Below are 17,840 nucleotides of genomic sequence, written 5' to 3' on the forward strand. Positions count from 1 at the left end.
CTGGCTGATGCCAAAGTGATGAAAGTCACCATTCCAGTCAATGGCCTGGAAACATTACACATACTTACACTCACATATATCAGCTACCACTGACGTTTGAATAAAACATCTCGGGCTGGGTACCCAGTATTTAAACCCTCAAATAGGCTAACCCACCCCTGCCTTGTACCATCCAAGCATGAGCATGCACAGCCAGTTACCACCACATGCCTGCTATACTGTTATACTGACAGACAAGTTTGGTGCCCACAAAAGGTTATGAATCCTGAAACATTCTCAAACCAACACAATATACACAATAAACAGATCATCATAGAACAATTATATATGTATATAGGTCAATTTTATATTGGCCCCATCTGCCCCCGAGGCACTCCTAAAAGGGAATCATACATTATATAGGGGATATTGAACTATTTTCTTAAGTATTCTATGATATTAAGTGTCAGATTAATTTTTAATCAAATTTTTGTAACCACTTCGCTACATTATAGTTACACAGGGAACAAGGCATAAGTGTCATCACAGCTGGAGTGTTATCTTAAATGACCCATTTCATTTTTGGTAGTGGTCATTAATGCTCAGTTTGTGCTATGTCTTCAACCCCTGGTAGGGGGATTTGGAGGAGACACAGTCCATGGAGTTCCCTGTTCTCCCAGGCCTCCTTTGAGTATGATGGTGTGTGAATGTGCTGTGTGGTTCCCAAAGTACTCAGTTATTAACTATATAAAAATTATCTGCTGTTTTTTTTGTTGTTTTTTTAGGACAGAGTTTAGGTTATGGCTTTGTAAACTACATCGATCCCAAGGATGCAGAAAAAGCCATCAACACTTTAAATGGACTCAGACTTCAGACCAAAACTATAAAGGTAAGAGAGACCATTATATATTTTCTCTGGATAAAAAGCTTTAAACACAACTCATTTAACCTGTTAGTACACTCAGGTATAGCTGGTAGTGTGAGCAATGGCTTGTAATAGAGATCCTATGAAGCAGATCCATTTAGAATATTTTTTCGCTTCACTTTATATAGTTATATTCAAAAGTAAATTTTCAATTAGAAAGTTTACAAATGACAGGAGGTCATTTGACCCATCATGCTCGTTGAATTGAAGTTGTATATACTTTACTATTATGCTATTTTCAATTATTATTTTTCTGTAATGTCACTTTTGTTTTGTATTTTAATTTTGTGTTTTGACTTGTGCCTAGTCTCTTTGGAGCAACAAAAAAACAGGAATGACAGGAATAGTACTGTATATTTGAACAATCATTTAGAAAGATTGAGTTTAAAATAGCTCTTTATTAGTGTAGTGCATTAGATCACAGTTAAGGACAGGTACATTACGCAGGAAATGTTGTAAAACAAGAAAAGTTTGTGCAAAAGAATACTATATGTGAAATCAATTGCAATAGCAGCAGTGTAGAGAAGTTTAAAAAAACGGTGGAAACCAGAAGCAGATTGTAGGACTTTCAGAAATAAATAAATGCCAGTAAGAGGCAGGGGTGGGGAATCAATTTTAATCTGTTCTTTTGTTTGGTTCTGCAGCAAGAACGTCTTTAGCATTTCAAAACAAACAAGTTCAAAGATTAATTTAGCCGCAGAGAGCTTTTTTTCCCAGTACTGTTTATTTTTCTCTTCCTCTTTTAATATTATTGCTATTTTTGTATAAAGCTTTTAAATTAGTCTTTGACAGGGACTGAGGTCAAGGGTGACACTGAAGATTCAATCTTAGGTTCTTTTGGCCAGGAGCCTGCCAATTCTGTGTTGGAGATGGAAACAGAAGAGAGAAGGGGAAGGAGAAGGGATTATTGATATAAGGCTAATTTACATGCATAAGGATTTGGAAATGAAAGAAAGTAAGGTGCTAAAAGCCACGAAGTGTAACCAGTATGTAAATGCGTTTTAAATGTCAAAATATAAAGGTGAAATCTTACAAGTAATAAACTTTGCTAAGAGGCCTGACGAATAACTAAAAGTGTTAATTAAATGTTGCTCATAATTTAAATAACAGAAAGAAACAGCTAGAGAGTATGTAGGTGGGGAGGGGAGCAGAGGGGAGGAGGGCAATGCAACAAAAGTTTGGCTGCAAGGAGAGGACAAGGGGAGGGTGCCATGTCATCTAATTAGTTAACACCAACACAATATGAAAAGAAGGACTATTGTGTATGACCATCATTGCTGGCTTTCCAAAGCTTTGATGTTCTTATTTTGAGGTGAGAGTAATGGATTTCATGTGATTTCACAGCACTTAGAGTATGGGCACATACTGTTAAGATTATTATTAGTATTCACACTGCTATCAATTGATCAAGTTCACTTAGAAGAGCTCAGTGCAGAGTTTAAGAAAAATTACATTGAATGGGAAAAAATTTATTCTGCAGTCAGCTGCACAGATTGAAGTCTGTGTCAAATTTGCTCAAGACGCTTTTTAAAAACCGGAGGCAGTGGCATTTATTAATCTGACAGCCCGTGGTAAGTTTCTGCAGAGATTTAAGGATGAAATGAGTCACAGTACACTGTAAACACACTCTGTAAATAAACAACCCCTTTTGGAGCTACAGCACGGCACCTACTGCCACATTCTCTCGCACAAGAGAGCACCAGGAATTCAGCAAAACATCTAAATATCTGGTGTGGTGGCAGTCACATACTGCTTCTCTGGTGCCTCAGGACGATGGTGGATATGTGTGGAGAACACACTCAAAGATCATTATGTACAACTGTGGATCGCTTGGAGGCATGTTAAAGGTCCCACATTCTGAATCCCAGTTTGCTTTGTTAATTAACTTTCTTCAGTTACACTTTTTCTAAAGCAGGTCTACGTGTTTTTCTTGCAAAAGGCTAGATAACTAATTCTACTTTGTCAAACTTCAAATCCTTCTGAAAAGAACAAAAACAAAGAAAACCCCTTATTCCTAACTGGATTATCTTCAGTGTCGAAATCCTTTTTTTTTTTTTTTTTTCAGCACCAGAGGTTATCTCACACGACCATAAAAATAAACACAGTCTCCTTAATGTTAGCAGACAGCACTTTCTTTTAGCCTAAGATGGTGAAGATCACTAGGGACTGTTGATGATCTAATTACAGTCACAGCACAGTTACAGGCTTTTGTATTTTTCACACTGTTAACATATAAATAGGTATGTTTTTGTAAAAAATATTTGGACAACCTTTGCTAGGCTTTTAGATTTTTGGACTGATTTAAATGGAAAAAAAAATCTGGTAAATTTAACATTGATTGCTTGGAAGGATTTGTAATATTAAAATAACTAGTATTAGCAATATATAGAGCAGTATCTTTAATGATGTGCTCTAAACATTTCTGAGTTGGTCCAACCAAGGAGAATTAACACAGATACAATGGACACCTGCAAAGTATTGTCTCTGAACTCCTCTCTCAGTAGTCCATATAACAGAATATAAAATGGGTAATATCTGCTGTAGGGTAATTTCACATCCTGCCTCCCCTTCCTCCATCGGAGCTGGAACAGACTTCCCCATTAAACTGTAAAAAGCAGGTCTGCATCTTTTGAAAAGCTGACGGTCTTCAGCACTCACAGGTTGGCTTGTGGGTTTCACCCCCACATTACCTCACAGTCGGCAGTGCAATTTTCAGCCCCATCTTCCTGTGAAGTGCCTCTGGAAGGTGCCCTACTCAAGGTGTGAAGAGCAATGACACTAAGTCAGTTGATGAGGTGTTGATAGAGACATCTGGAGCTGGGAGAAAAAGAAGAGATTTGCTCACTGATTTATCATTGTCACTTTTCTCCTGTGCTGAATACATTAAGATTTTCTAGTTATTGATGGTTCAAAACTGGGTGACAGAGGAAAATGTCCTAGTTTTAAACGCAATCACAAATCATAATTCAGAATTGAGCAGCACAACTACTTTTCATCACTAGGAATCACTCCTGAACTTTGAAGGCTCCATGGAATGTTAGTCTTTGTTTGCATTGAAAATGCTTTTATTGATGTATAAAGTGTTACACAGCACAGCTCATTTTTTCAAGTGAAATATGTAACCCTCAGACTTGTAGCTGTGCTCTGTATGATAAAGATTCAAGGTGCAAATGATAACAGTGTCAGATCTTTCCATTATCAGATTCCTTATTTACGGAACATTTCACAAATGTCAATTAGTGAGTCTTCATTTGTTTCTGTCGTTAAATCTGGGTCAGGTTTAAATCAGGTTTTCATGTTACACTAGCATTTACTGCATTTGTTACTAGTTTATTACTATTATTATTTATTTATTTAGTAGCAGAAAGCCTAACCCAGGGTGACATGCAGTTTTCACAAGAAACATTTCCAAAGTGCATTAAATGCAATAAGAATACATCATAGTACAAATGAGCTAACCACACAAACAAAACAAATGGGTGAAAATACTAAATTATCCCCTATTACTAATGCATATAAAACAAAGAAGCATACTCCTTTTTAATGCTCTCTATTTCAAGTTTATAACTATTAACACTGGGAGTGTTCATAGTTTATACAAAAAGTAATAGTAAAATAATGATGGGATAGATGGGGGGACCTATTATATAGTCAGATAATTAGAAGGCACTTTTCTCTTGCATCTATGAACTTAATCTTTAAATTCAAAAGGCTTAAGTCATCAGCAGCTAAGAATGTAAAGTAAATAGAAAAATAAAAGAGGAATCTCAACATTCAGAAGACCATTTCAGTGGTTTTCCCAGAATATACTGCTTTAGTCTTGCCACTCCTCTTGACTGTGTGTGCGTTTTCACAAGGAGGATGCTGTCCGAGGTTCTGCATGGTTACTGTGGAAGGGGATCTGGTATCATCTGCTTATACAGCAGATGCACATTCACAGCCAGCCTGACAGGGATAGGGCTCCCAGTATGATTCAGACTTGCAAATCTTCAATTACTTATTCCTGAGCACACGACTAACTAACCCCCCTCTGTTTGCCCCTTCATTTCAATCCAGCTTTTACAATCAGTATTTCAGTGGAAAACACTGGTAGAAACTGGTAGGAGCACCTTGCTTAATAATAATAATAATAATAATAATAATAATAATAATAATAATAATAATAATATTGGTATATCATATATAGCTTTTTTTACTGAGTTCATGTTGACTGCATTTTCATGCAAATTTTCAGTTATGACCAATGCCATGCTTTAAGTGACTAAGTTAAATGGGTAATTGGGTACAGATGGGATTGCTGTACTGCTCTTAATATGGCTCATGTTCCAAGAGAAAATATTTAATAAGTCTCCCTTTAATTACAGTTTATGGTATTTTAATTAACATTGTAAAATGTGTCAACCACTTTCATTTCTGACATCCACATTTGTGAGTTTTGGATACATCCATCAATGAGTAGCAACATAAGCTACTAGTTAGTTGAAGTGATATGGAAACATTGTGAAAAATATGCATGTATGAGGATATGGATTACATATATATCTAATGAACATTGTTTAAGGAAAACGGACAACTCCTTTGACATACTTATCGATTGATTTTCTGTTAATTTCTCTGGGGATTGTACCTTTTATATTCAACAAAATCAATATTTTCATGTGGATATGGAAACATTGTGAAGTATATGTGTGTATGAGGATATGGACTTCATATAAATATCAAATTGAGATTGGTTGAAGGGGAACTCCACCAAAAATCCATAATTTCTCAGGTTATTCTGTAAGTAGAAACATTCTGTGGAGTGAGAGTATCATGTACAGCTCATTCTATGTACCAGAAATTAGAGATAGAAAAATAGGCTTTAACATCATGCGGGTGCTTTTCTTGAAGTTAATGGGGAAATTAAGAAAAGTAATGAAAATCATTAAAAATGAACATTTTATGCACATACGATGGCTCCATCACCCTATTTTTCCGAAAGAACCATGGGTTTGTAGTCATAAAAATTGATCTTGCCACCCAGAACTGTCGCTATTATTTTACATGATTATTTTACTCAAGGGACTGCCTTGTAGGCTAGAGCGGAGTGTGAACTGTGCACACACGTTCTCCAAAGAGGAAAAATAGGGTGATGGGGCCACAGGGTGATATGTTTCTACTTATAGAATAACTTGAGAAATTATGGATTTTTGTCAGAAAGGAAAACAGACAAGTCCTTTGACATACAAAGCAATCGATTTTTATTGTTTATTTTGGTGGAGACCATATAGGGCTGGGCGATATGGCCAAAATACAATATCACGGTATTTTTCACATTTTTTTTTTTTGACGGTATGACGGTATTTTTTAATGGCCATTTTATACTGTTCATAAAGCAAGAGTAATAGGACACAACTGACATTGAATTATGTTTCCTGTTCTGTGTCAGTTGTCTTGAAACCAAATCTTGTCCACAATAGCGATGCACCTTTATTCGGGACGGATTCACTGGGGTCACTTTGCTGTGAAGTTTCAGCCACACTCTAGCCAAACTACTACTGCCCCCTTGTTAGCGGAGGCATATGTCAACTTTCATTACAGCATGAAGCTGTGAACAGCAATGTCAAAACCATAGATATAGAATTCTAGATCGACTCTTGTCAATGCTTTATTAAATAATTACATCAATTCTTTTAAAAAATTGAATGTAAATCTATGATGCACAATAATTAAGTTGTTACTTAAATTAAAATATTAAAATAACTAAAATATAAAAATAAATCATCCAATTACATCGATTTCTGCAGGGTTTGTGAAGAAAGGTGGTCGCATTCTTGTAGTGCAGATTTGCAGGATCTAACCTATCCCATTTGTGGAACTGTGCAGATCTGCACAGATCTGTGGAAATTTGCGTTACAGGAACACTATCTGCATTTTTTCATCAGATGCGTCTCATGTCAGACAGCGCAGTCTCAAGCAGCCGGCGCAGCAAGTTGTGGGATACGCGAACACGATACAATTTATTGGTAGCTCAATGCTATGACTCAATGACACAGTAAATAGTAAAGTATTCAAAACTTGAAAATACCGATATGCAGGTCTAGTAAAAGTCCAAACCGGTCCGTAAATGAATACTGGTATATCATTTTTTACAGTATACCGCCCAGCCCTAAGACCATATCAACATTTCCATGTGTGGGTCTCTGGAAATTATAGAGTCAGTTATAGATTTTGAGTTTCCTGTGGGATAGGGATGTGCTCTTACCCTTGCTGTTTATATTGTAATTACTGAGAGCTGAGCATCTGTTTTGTTGTGCAGGTGTCGTATGCACGGCCCAGCTCAGCCTCCATCCGTGACGCCAATCTATATGTCAGTGGGCTACCCAAAACCATGACCCAAAAGGAACTGGAGCAACTCTTCTCCCAGTATGGCCGCATTATCACCTCCCGCATCCTGGTGGACCAAGTCACAGGTATCCATGGGGCAACTGTCCTCCTTTTTCTACACCTTAGAATAAGTGATTAGAGAATGGACTTCTTTTAATGGTTTATTTAATTATTGATTCCTTAATCTGTTTGTGTTTGAATACTTGACTGTATGTGTAGCATCATCAGTGTATTAAGGTTCTGCACATCTAAATAATTGGTGCCAAGATATGAAGAAACATGTTCCTTCTCCTTTTCTGTTTCAAGATTATAAGTATCCTTTAACATCAGCAGGTTATATTGTTACACAAACACAAAATGGTGCAGATAGTGCAACCTATAATGTAGTTGGAGGAGTCATGGAGCTTTTCTCTAACTAAGGTAATCTTTAGATTCAAAGGTCTGTATCAGTTAATGATTACTGGATTTTTACCTTAGCCATCAAAAAATCCTGAGTCACAAATAAACAAACTTGTAGTACAGTTCAAATGCTTATGAAATGGAGAATTTACAATGTGTTATTTCCACAGACAAAATTAAGCAAATTATGTTCACCAAAAGTATCCTTCATTTAACCCAGATTCAAATTTAAATGTTTATGGCCAGTTTATGGCCAGACAGAAATGTTTATTCAAGCTTTCCCACCAAAGTCTAATAACTGGCACTATACACAAGAAAGCCACAGCTGCTGTTCATCCTCCTAAAATCAGGGATATTCACAAAATAATCTAAAGGCTTCCTCAGAAATCTACCCCAGGAGACTTTTTAGTATTTTGATACAATGTCGTGTTTTTTGGTCATGCACTCTGCTACAGTAATACCAGGTTACAATGAGTTGGGAATTGAGAAATGCGTGGGGCTCCCTTTGCCTGTGCTCTTAATATGTGTTATTCTACCACTTAAACACTCTGACGAAGAGACAGGTGGACCCACTAGAGAAGGGGTGGCTAACCCTGGTCCTGGAGAGCCACAGGGTTTGCAGGTTTTTGTTTTATCCAGGTTGTTAACTGCTTAATTGAACCAATTATGGGTCTTAATTAGGCAAAATGTCCCTGTGTTCAGGATATCCATTGATTGGTAATTTAGAGAGATCTGGAAAACCTGCAGGACAGGGGTTGGCCACCTCAGCACTAGAGGAATTTTAATTACTAATTACATTTTAGCTACTAGTGATTAAGATGTGAGTAGGATTTAAGACAACCGGAGAGCTCAGTGTTGGCAATATCACTGGCTTTTATACTCAGAAACACAGAGGCTTAAATGAACATTCACAAGTGATTTAATAAAGAATGTGGTCTCTCTAACACCATATGGGATAACCTTGCGGTGTTTATGCTGTGAAAGAAAAATTAGTTTGTGGAATTAACTGAATGAGACATGTTGACATGTGTCAGTATAGACAGGACTAAATCATCAATTTTCAGTTTGTTGTAAGGGATCCCCCCATTTCTCAGACTTTAGTTATCTGTGTATCTTGAACCTTAAGTGGTTTCAGCTTTTTAAAATTGTATCAGTTTAATCAATGCTTACCCCAGTTATGTTAGGCTTTCCTCCAGGTACCTATGGTCTGCATTAACACGCTCATATGAAAAATAACCTTAAGATATTTAATTAAAACTTCCCATGTACAATTTTGCTACACCTCCCAAACATAAAGAATAAAAAACTGACATTGTACGCACTGTAACTGCATTCACAGTAAAACACTCAAGGTGTCCGTCATTACCATTTTTTTCAACCCTGAGCACCCAGTTTGAAAAATTGGGCATTCATAAACACCAGCATCTAACTGTCTACAGGCAGCTTTAAAATAACCATACTATTAACACAAACTATTTTAAGTGTCAGTCTCTTCAGTCAGTGTCATTTTATACTCCCTGACAAAATTCCATCCTAATAGTCAAATTATTTTGTAAAGCACTGAATTCCTTTGAACATTGAACTAATGCTGAATCACAAAATCATCTCATGTGAATTAGTTAATTTGATATGCACAGATATTTTGTTAATTATTCCATTTGTCTCTTGATTTTCATTGATATTCTATATGAATCGTTCTTTAACTGGAAGGTTCCTTATTTCTAAAGGGCATTGTAGGTATTTGCCAAAGACTATACAATTACTTCTCAGTTTCCTAAGGTCAAGACAAATACATTTTAATTACCCTAAAAATTGTGCACGCTATATTTTAGAATTGAAATTAATTGCTGTACAGAGGTAGGGTATCCAGCCTTCTCTAAATATTTTTTAATAGCAGACAACTCTTGCCATGGTTTCTCCCTAAGAACATGATTGTGCTATTTGTGGAAAGTAATCCCCACAGAGTTTCTATTTTAATTCTTCAGGCTTACCAAATCATCACTTAAGCCAGCATAAATATACATACAAATATAATATTTCTACCAAGTAGTCAACACAGATGCCATCAATTACAGCAAAACAAATGTATCCAGTATGTTAATTTTCATAATAGCTACAGTTGGTTGGGATCCCCTGCTCCAGCCTACATAGACACCTATCCTTTTTTGAAAAATGTACATCTGATCTTCAGTGCCTCAAGGAATCCTAGATCCATCCTCCTACCTACAGTAAGTCTTCAAACAGGTGTAAATCAAATGCAGTGGATAAACAGGGATCAAATTATGCAAATCGTTTTTGGGATAAATTATGTGGGCACATTTTGCAATAGGTAAATTGTGCAAGTGAGATTTATTTTAATTGAAAAAAATAAACTTAAATCATTTTATCTTTTTACACTTGACTTTAAGAACCATGTAATGTATTATATTGTAAATTTCTTTATAATGTACTATGCATGATAATCACCTTAGCTTTTTCTGGATTGGTAGGTTTTAGTTTCCAGCACTTACAGTCCACTGATTTTTTGCATCTCTGGGTTCATTCCAACTTTTTTTTTTTTTTTCAAAGAACCATCTGCATAAGCACAAACTAAGTTATTTAAAACAAGAACTTTCATCTGATTAAGAGGAGGTGAGCTACAGTTTTAAAATGTATTTAATGTACAGGTCTAATACATTTTCAACAGTGCTATTTCAGTTGCTTAAAAGACTGAAGACGGCAAAGTACCCTTATTTGACTAAAGAAAGCTTTCATTAACAGCCTTAGCTCTCGGATCTTTTAAAATTTCCCCGAGGAATGTTTTAATTTTTATTTAAAATGATGAGGGGCTGTGTAGTGGGCTTGCTAAAGCTGTGATCCACTTGTTCTTGTGTTCCCTTGCTACTTTCAATGTACGTGTGTAGCGTGTAAAGATTACTACAGGTTATATAATCACGGAGAATCTAAATACATTAGGCAAATGCATTTGCATTGTGCAGTGAGTTCTTAATCAAGGTAAAAGTTACTTAAGTGTCTTGTAAGGTACTGTGGGGCACGGGAACAGGGGACCCAGTTGCGGTGCGTGATAGAGGTGGTCAGACAGGCGTGGGTCATATACTGGCAGAACAGGGCAATCAACGTGGTCGTGGTCACATTCAAGGGTTGGGCGATCAGGCAAACAGGCAATCAAGGGAGGATCAAGGTCGTGGTCGGGAAGTCAAGTGGGAGGTCAAGGCTTCAAGGCAATAACTAGGCATGGGTAGACTGCTCGGAGATGTAGTAAATGCTGACAAAACTTTGCAGTGACTGGGAGTGAGTGAAGGATTTAAATGTGGAGCAGAGAAACAAGATGAGAGCTGCAGGGCAAACAGGAGCAGGGGGTGATCACAGAGTTCCAGGAATGTTTTTGATTGATAGGATGAAAGGAGCTGGGATGGTGACATCTAGTGGGGATAGAGTGTAAAAGCGCTAAAATGTTTTATCTCCTAGCTGTGGTGCAAGTTTCCCCTCCCAAACACTAACAGCATTGTTTCATTAAATTGGTTTTGATTGCAAATACAACAACTCAACACAGATCATCTGTCATTAATACAGGCTTCTTCCTAACCAGTGTAATTCTTGGGATTACTCACAAAAGAAGGTTGTGCAGAAAGCAAATGTATTAGACAAGTCTGTCTAATTATTTTAAATGATTTAGTTTTATTTTATATTTATATCATGGAGTAATTTGGTATGGAGTTCACTTGGAAGACTTTTGTTTGATCAGTGAGACATTCATGGATTGTGTGCTTTTGCAGAAATAGAAGCTACCTAGATGTTTACCTCTAAAGAACAAAGAAAAATGCAGAGTATCTAAACATTACAGTGCTCTTAGAATTAAGGCTGACATGATGCATCCATCATCCAATATAGCATATCATTTAAATTCATACTGATGAGTTAATTAGTTGTGGTCTTCTCTCATTTATTTTGTATACTTCATATTAACATTAACCGCCTGTTTTCTGTTTAATTGAACAATTGAGTTTTCTTTGACTCCAGTGTCCACATATCAACACTGAACAGATAAATTAACTCCATGTTGCCATGAGTTGCAATGTATATTTAATCAATGTATCAATCTATATGTATACAGAAAGCAAGAAAAAATCACCTCAGGATTGCTTGGAATGCAATTTATTCAATCCACATTTGTTCCAAGGTTTAAATAACTAGTTACATATTTATCAGTATCTCAAGATGGTTGTGTTACAGTGAGCAGAACACAAGGAAAGCATAGACAGATCTCTGAGCTGTTATCCCCTTTGTGTGGAGTCTCTATTTTGTACAGACTCCACTAGGCATTATCATCAAGATATCAAAAAGAAAAGAGAAAAACTTAAATTAAGAAGCATTTAAGAAACAAAAAGATAAAATGCATCAGATGTTCTAGAGAGATACTAGAACTAAATGCTTATTTTTTATAACATTAAAGAGTGTATTAATAAGCCATGTACACACTTACTTACTGCATTTAATTAAATATTAAGACAACTGGCTAGACCAAATCAAAACGCGTATTGCTTCTGCGAATGTAAAAGGCAGCGCATTTATCATGTTCCTTTTGCAGCATACAATGGGTGCTACCAAAACAAAATATTTTCAGCAATGTGAAGCAACACATCACTTGAAATGGGCAGGAAAGTTTAAAGGTAAAGCAATCACCTCTTGACCCATATAAAAAATATATTTTAATTTTTTATAGAGGAAGCAGAAACCACTGAAAAAACAATCAACAGGGAAAGAGATACCACATACTTTACCACATCCCCCAACTTGCCCCTAATACACACACACACACACACACACACACACACACACACATCTTTTCAGGATTCGTTCCAGGAAGGACAGAAACAGGCTGTAGCTGGAATCAGGCGAATATTATTATTATTATTTTTTTATTTCTTGGCAGACGCCCTTATCCAGGGCGACTTACAACATAAGTGCAAACAAAGTGCAAAAATACAGAGAAGTACAAGGCATCAATCATTACAAATTCAACTTAGCTAAAACATAGCAATTCAAAATAATATATTTTACAAATTCCAATTTACAATTTACACAAGTACAGTAAGAGACTTCCTACATCCTGGACTGTGAAAGCTAAGTGCTGTCAAGATGTAGGGTTACAGACGAGGGCTACGGGAAAGGGAGCAAGGAGGAAAACAATCAAGAACGCGAGGAGCATAATAAGCTGAAGTGCTATCTAGCAGGGATAGAGGACTAATATTACAAGTGCTGTCGCAAGAGATGCGTCTTGAGTAAGCGCCGGAATGAGGTCAAGGACTCTGCTGTTTTGACTTCGGTGGGCAGGTCGTTCCACCACTTAGGGGCCAGGGATGAGAAGGAGCGGGCTCTGGAGGAAGGAGAGTGGAGAGGAGGCAGAGTTTAGCCTTCTGGCACTGGAGGAGCGCAGTGGTCTGGAGGGGATGTATGGAGAGACGAGTGACTGAAGGTAGCATGGTGCAGTGTGGTCAAGACAGCGGTAGGTGATAGTATAGTAACAGAATAGTATATAGTAACAGATAGAATAGTAACAAGAGGGCTAGGCAAAGGTGTAATTGGGGTCACTAGCAAGGGTCGATTGATCTGGCAAATGAGGCAAACTGGGAAGATCCGGAGACGAGAACAAAGAGAAGGTTGGGGTCAAAACACTGGAATACTGGAAACAATAAGGAAGACTGCTTGGTAAGACTGCTCGTAAGGCAAGACAAGATTTCACATTGAGTGAACAGAACAAAGGAGTATTTATACAAGGGATAATGAGAAGGGAAACACGAGACAGGTGAAAATGAATCAGGGATGATGATTGAATGATTGACTGATTAGAAACTGAGGTACTGGAACGGGATCTGAATCTCAGGTGACCTCTGGTGGTGAAGCAGGGAATTAATCAGGCAGTGCATGTTACAGTACCCTCCTCCCGACGGTTGGCTCGGGATGCTCGAACCTGGCGACAAGAACGGCCAAGGGGCCGAGGAGCAGGTGCAGTGGGATGATCACGATGAAACTCAGAGATGGGATCCAGAATGAGGCAGGCACCCATGACCTCTCCTCTGGATCATATCCCTTCCAGTTCATGACATACTGGAGGCATCCTTGCTGTTTGCATGACCTGAGGAGATTTGTCAGAGGATCGGGAAAGGACCAATGAAGCGGGGACTTAATTTCTTGGAAGGGAGCCGAAGTCGTATGTCTTGTGTAGACAATCATACCTTTTGGCCAGGTTGAAGTTGGGGTGCCGTTCTTCTTCGTCGATCTGCCTGAGTCTTCTGATAACAGGCCGCTTGTTGCAGACGTACATGGGCAGCCTGCCAGACTTCGTTGCTTCACTTCAACCAGTCATCAACCGCCAGTACATTCATCCTCTCATCCTGACCTGGAAGTATAGGGGGTTGGTAGCCCAGGACACATTGAAACGGTGTGAGTCCTGTGGAGGAATGGATAAGGGAATTTTGCACGTATTCCACCCCAAGGAAGAAACTGACTCCAGTCAGATTGGTGTAGGCACGGAGGAAGTGTCCAATTTCCTTATTCAATCTCTCTGTCTGCCCATTGGTCTGGGGATGATAGCCTGAAGAGAGATTGATATTAAAGTGCAGAGACCGGAAAAAGGCAGCCCATCCCGGTATGTGAACTGGGGGCCAGTGATGATTTCTTCTGGTAAGCCATAAATCCAAAAAAACTGGGAGAAGAGAAACTCTGCAATGGCGAGAGCTGTGGGAAGACCTGCAAGGGAATGAATCTGTAGGCTTTAGAAAAATGGTCCACGACTACGAGGATAGCGGAATTGGGGAGATCCATGATGAAATCGAGTCTGATATCTGACCAGGGTTTGTGAGGAATGGGGTGTGGCTCCAGGAGACCAGCTGTATGTTGACGCAGAGACTTGGTCTGAGCGATGAACGGAGCGGTGCGATGAACTTTGGGATGTCCATGGTGAAGAATGGATCCAGTGCAGAACCTGGGGATGTACAGAAGAAGGAACATACAAATGAGAACCATGTTAATTAGCAGGGGATGGATCTGTCGCTAGTGCTCCTTGTACAGTGAGCGAAAAAAGTATTTGATCCCCTGCTGATTTTGTACGTTTGCCCACTGACAAAGAAATTATCAGTCTATAATTTTAATGGTAGGTGTATTTTAACAGTGAGAGACAGAATAACAACAAAAAAATCCAGAAAAACTCATTTCAAAAAATTGATTTGTATGTTAATGAGGGAAATAAGTATTTGACCCCTTCGACTTAGTACTTGGTGGCAAAACCCTTGTTGGCAATCACAGAGGTCAGACGTTTCTTGTAGTTGGCCACCAGGTTTGCACACATCTCAGGAGGGATTTTGTCCCACTCCTCTTTGCAGATCCTCTCCAAGTCAATAAGGTTTCGAGGCTGACATTTGGCAACTCGAACCTTCAGCTCCCTCCACAGATTTTCTATGGGATTAAGGTCTGGAGACTGGCTAGGCCACTCCAGGACCTTAATGTGCTTCTTCTTGAGCCACTCCTTTGTTGCCTTGGCTGTGTGTTTTGGGTCATTGTCATGCTGGAATAGCCATCCACGACCCATTTTCAAAGCCCTGGCTGAGGGAAGGAGGTTCTCACCCAAGATTTGACGGTACATGGCCCCGTCCATCGTCCCTTTGATGCGGTGCAGTTGTCCTGTCCCCTTAGCAGAAAAACACCCCCAAAGTATAATGTTTCCACCTCCATGTTTGACGGTGGGGGTGGTGTTCTTGGGGTCATTCCTCCTCCTCCAAACACGGCAAGTTGAGTTGATGCCAAAGAGCTCGATTTTGGTCTCATCTGACCACAACACTTTCACCCAGTTCTCCTCTGAATCATTCAGATGTTCATTGGCAAACTTCAGATGGGCCTGTACATGTGCTTTCCTGAGCAGGGGGACCTTGCGGGCGCTGCAGGATTTCAGTCCTTCACGGCGTAGTGTGTTACCAATTGTTTTTTTGGTGACTATGGTCCCAGCTGCCTTGAGATCATTACCAAGATCCTCCCGTGTAGTTCTGGGCTGATTCCTCACCATTCTCATGATCATTGAAACTCCACGAGGTGAGATCTTGCATGGAGCCCCAGACCGAGGGAGACTGACAGTTATTTTGTGTTTCTTCCATTTGCGAATAATTGCAAAAAACTGTTGTCACCTTCTCACCAAGCTGCTTGGCGATGGTCTTGTAGCCCATTCCAGCCTTGTGTAGGTCTACAATCTTGTCCCTGACATCCTTGGACAGCTCTTTGGTCTTGGCCATGGTGGAGAGTTTGGAATCTGATTGATTGATTGCTTCTGTGGACAGGTGTCTTTTATACAGGTAACGAGCTGAGATTAGGAGTACTCCCTTTAAGAGAGTGCTCCTAATCTCAGCTCGTTACCTGTATAAAAGACACCTGGGAGCCAGAAATCTTGCTGATTGATAGGGGATCAAATACTTATTTCCCTCATTAACATGCAAATCAATGTATAACTTTTTTGAAATGCGTTTTTCTGGATTTTTTTGTTGTTATTCTGTCTCCCACTGTTAAAATACACCTGCCATTAAAATTATAGACTGATCATTTCTTTGTCAGTGGGCAAACGTACAAAATCAGCAGGGTATCAAATACTTTTTTCCCTCACTGTATCTGGTCCATGATGTGCCATCGATTGGAAGCTACAATATATGAGGTGAGCAGAATTCAGTTCAGACAGGGACTGGATAAGAATCAAACTGATGAGAGAGGGCGTCTGCCTTGGTGTTCCAAGAGCCTGGCCTATAGGTTAGAGTGAAGTTGAAATGAGTGAAAAACAGTGCCCAGCAGGGATGATGGGGATTCAGTCATTAAGTGGCCCGGATGTACTTTAGGTTCCTGTGGTCAGTGAAGACCAGAAAGGGATGCTGTGAGCCCTCCACCAAATATCTTAATTTGTCAAAAGCAAGTTTTATCACAAGGAGTGAAGGTGTGAGTTTCTTGGAGAAAAAGGGATGAAGTTTAGGTGGTGTAACATGTTGTGAGAGAACTGCCCCGACACCGTTCTCAGAGGCATCCACTTCTACAACAAATTAAATGGAGGGATCAGGATTCTGAAGCAAAGGTGAATTTATAAAAAGCACTTTGAAACGTGTAAAGGAGTCAGTGGCAGCCACAGACCAGGAGAGGGTGCGGGCTGAAACTTTAAGAAAAGATGTTAATTGGGGTAAGCTACAGAACTGACGGTAGAAATTTGCAAAACCCAAGAATCTCTGTGGTTCCTTTACAGTCCGAGGTTGGGGCCAAGCTGTTTTGGCTTTTACCTTGTTCTGGTTCATATGGTTCATTTCTGCATATAGGATGTAACCCAGGAGTCCACTGCTCTGACAGTGAAACTCGCACTTCTCTCCTTTTACAAACAGCTAATTCTGTAACAGACTTTGCAGGACCTGGCGGACATGAGTGATATGGTCAGAGAGAGTGGGTGAGTAAATTAATATGTCATCGATGTAACTGAGGACGAAACGATTAATGTATTTTTTCAAGACCTCATTAACAAAAGCCTGGAAAACAGATGGTGCATTGGCGAGATCGAAGGGCATGACTAGATATTCATAATGTGTGAATGTATGTGTAATGAAGGCAGTTTTCTACTCGTCTCCCTCTCTGATTCTAATCAGGTTGTAGGCGCTACGGAGATCCAGTTTTGTGAAAAACCGAGCTCCGTGAATCTGTTCCAAGGCAGCTGGCACTAGGGGAAGTGGGCAACGATACTTCACTTTGACTGCATTCAGCCCACAGTAATCAATACAGGGTCGTAATCCTCCATCCTTCTTGGCCATGAAGAAGAAAAGCGCTGCGGCTGGTGAGGTAGAAGAATGGATGATGCCCAGTTCAAGTGTCTCCTGGAAGTATTCCTCCATGGCCTGGGACTCGGGAAGGGAAAGTGGATATATCCGACCCCTGGGAGGAGAGGCACCGGGGAGAAGATCTATTGCACAATCCCATGAATGATGGGGAGGTAATGCAGAGGCTTGAAACTCGTGGAAGACAGCGGCAAGGTCCTGATAATCCGAGGGGATGTCCAGTGGAGTGGAGAGCTGCGGACTCGATGTTAGTGGCACAACACGGGAGGTGAGTGAAGCAGCAGTCTCCCCAAGAAAGAATGTCACAAGCAGTCCAGGAGATTACC

The 17,840-nt window shown here is 39.3% G+C and overlaps 1 protein-coding gene across 5 annotated transcripts in view; it reads left to right on the plus strand.

The window, feature by feature from the left end:
• The window catches only part of elavl4 (ELAV like neuron-specific RNA binding protein 4), a 169,092-nt gene that overhangs the window by 129,060 nt on the left and 22,192 nt on the right, over positions 1-17,840 (plus strand). For all 5 annotated transcript variants that reach the window (XM_066692004.1, XM_066692003.1, XM_066692002.1 and 2 more), the window contains exons 4-5: positions 765-868; positions 7,203-7,356. In XM_066692004.1, coding sequence (XP_066548101.1) covers positions 765-868; positions 7,203-7,356 — 258 coding nt within the window. The remainder of the gene's footprint in view (positions 1-764; positions 869-7,202; positions 7,357-17,840) is intronic.

Source organism: Amia ocellicauda, chromosome 19 (genome assembly GCF_036373705.1).
Source record: "Amia ocellicauda isolate fAmiCal2 chromosome 19, fAmiCal2.hap1, whole genome shotgun sequence".
Taxonomy (NCBI): domain Eukaryota; kingdom Metazoa; phylum Chordata; class Actinopteri; order Amiiformes; family Amiidae; genus Amia; species Amia ocellicauda.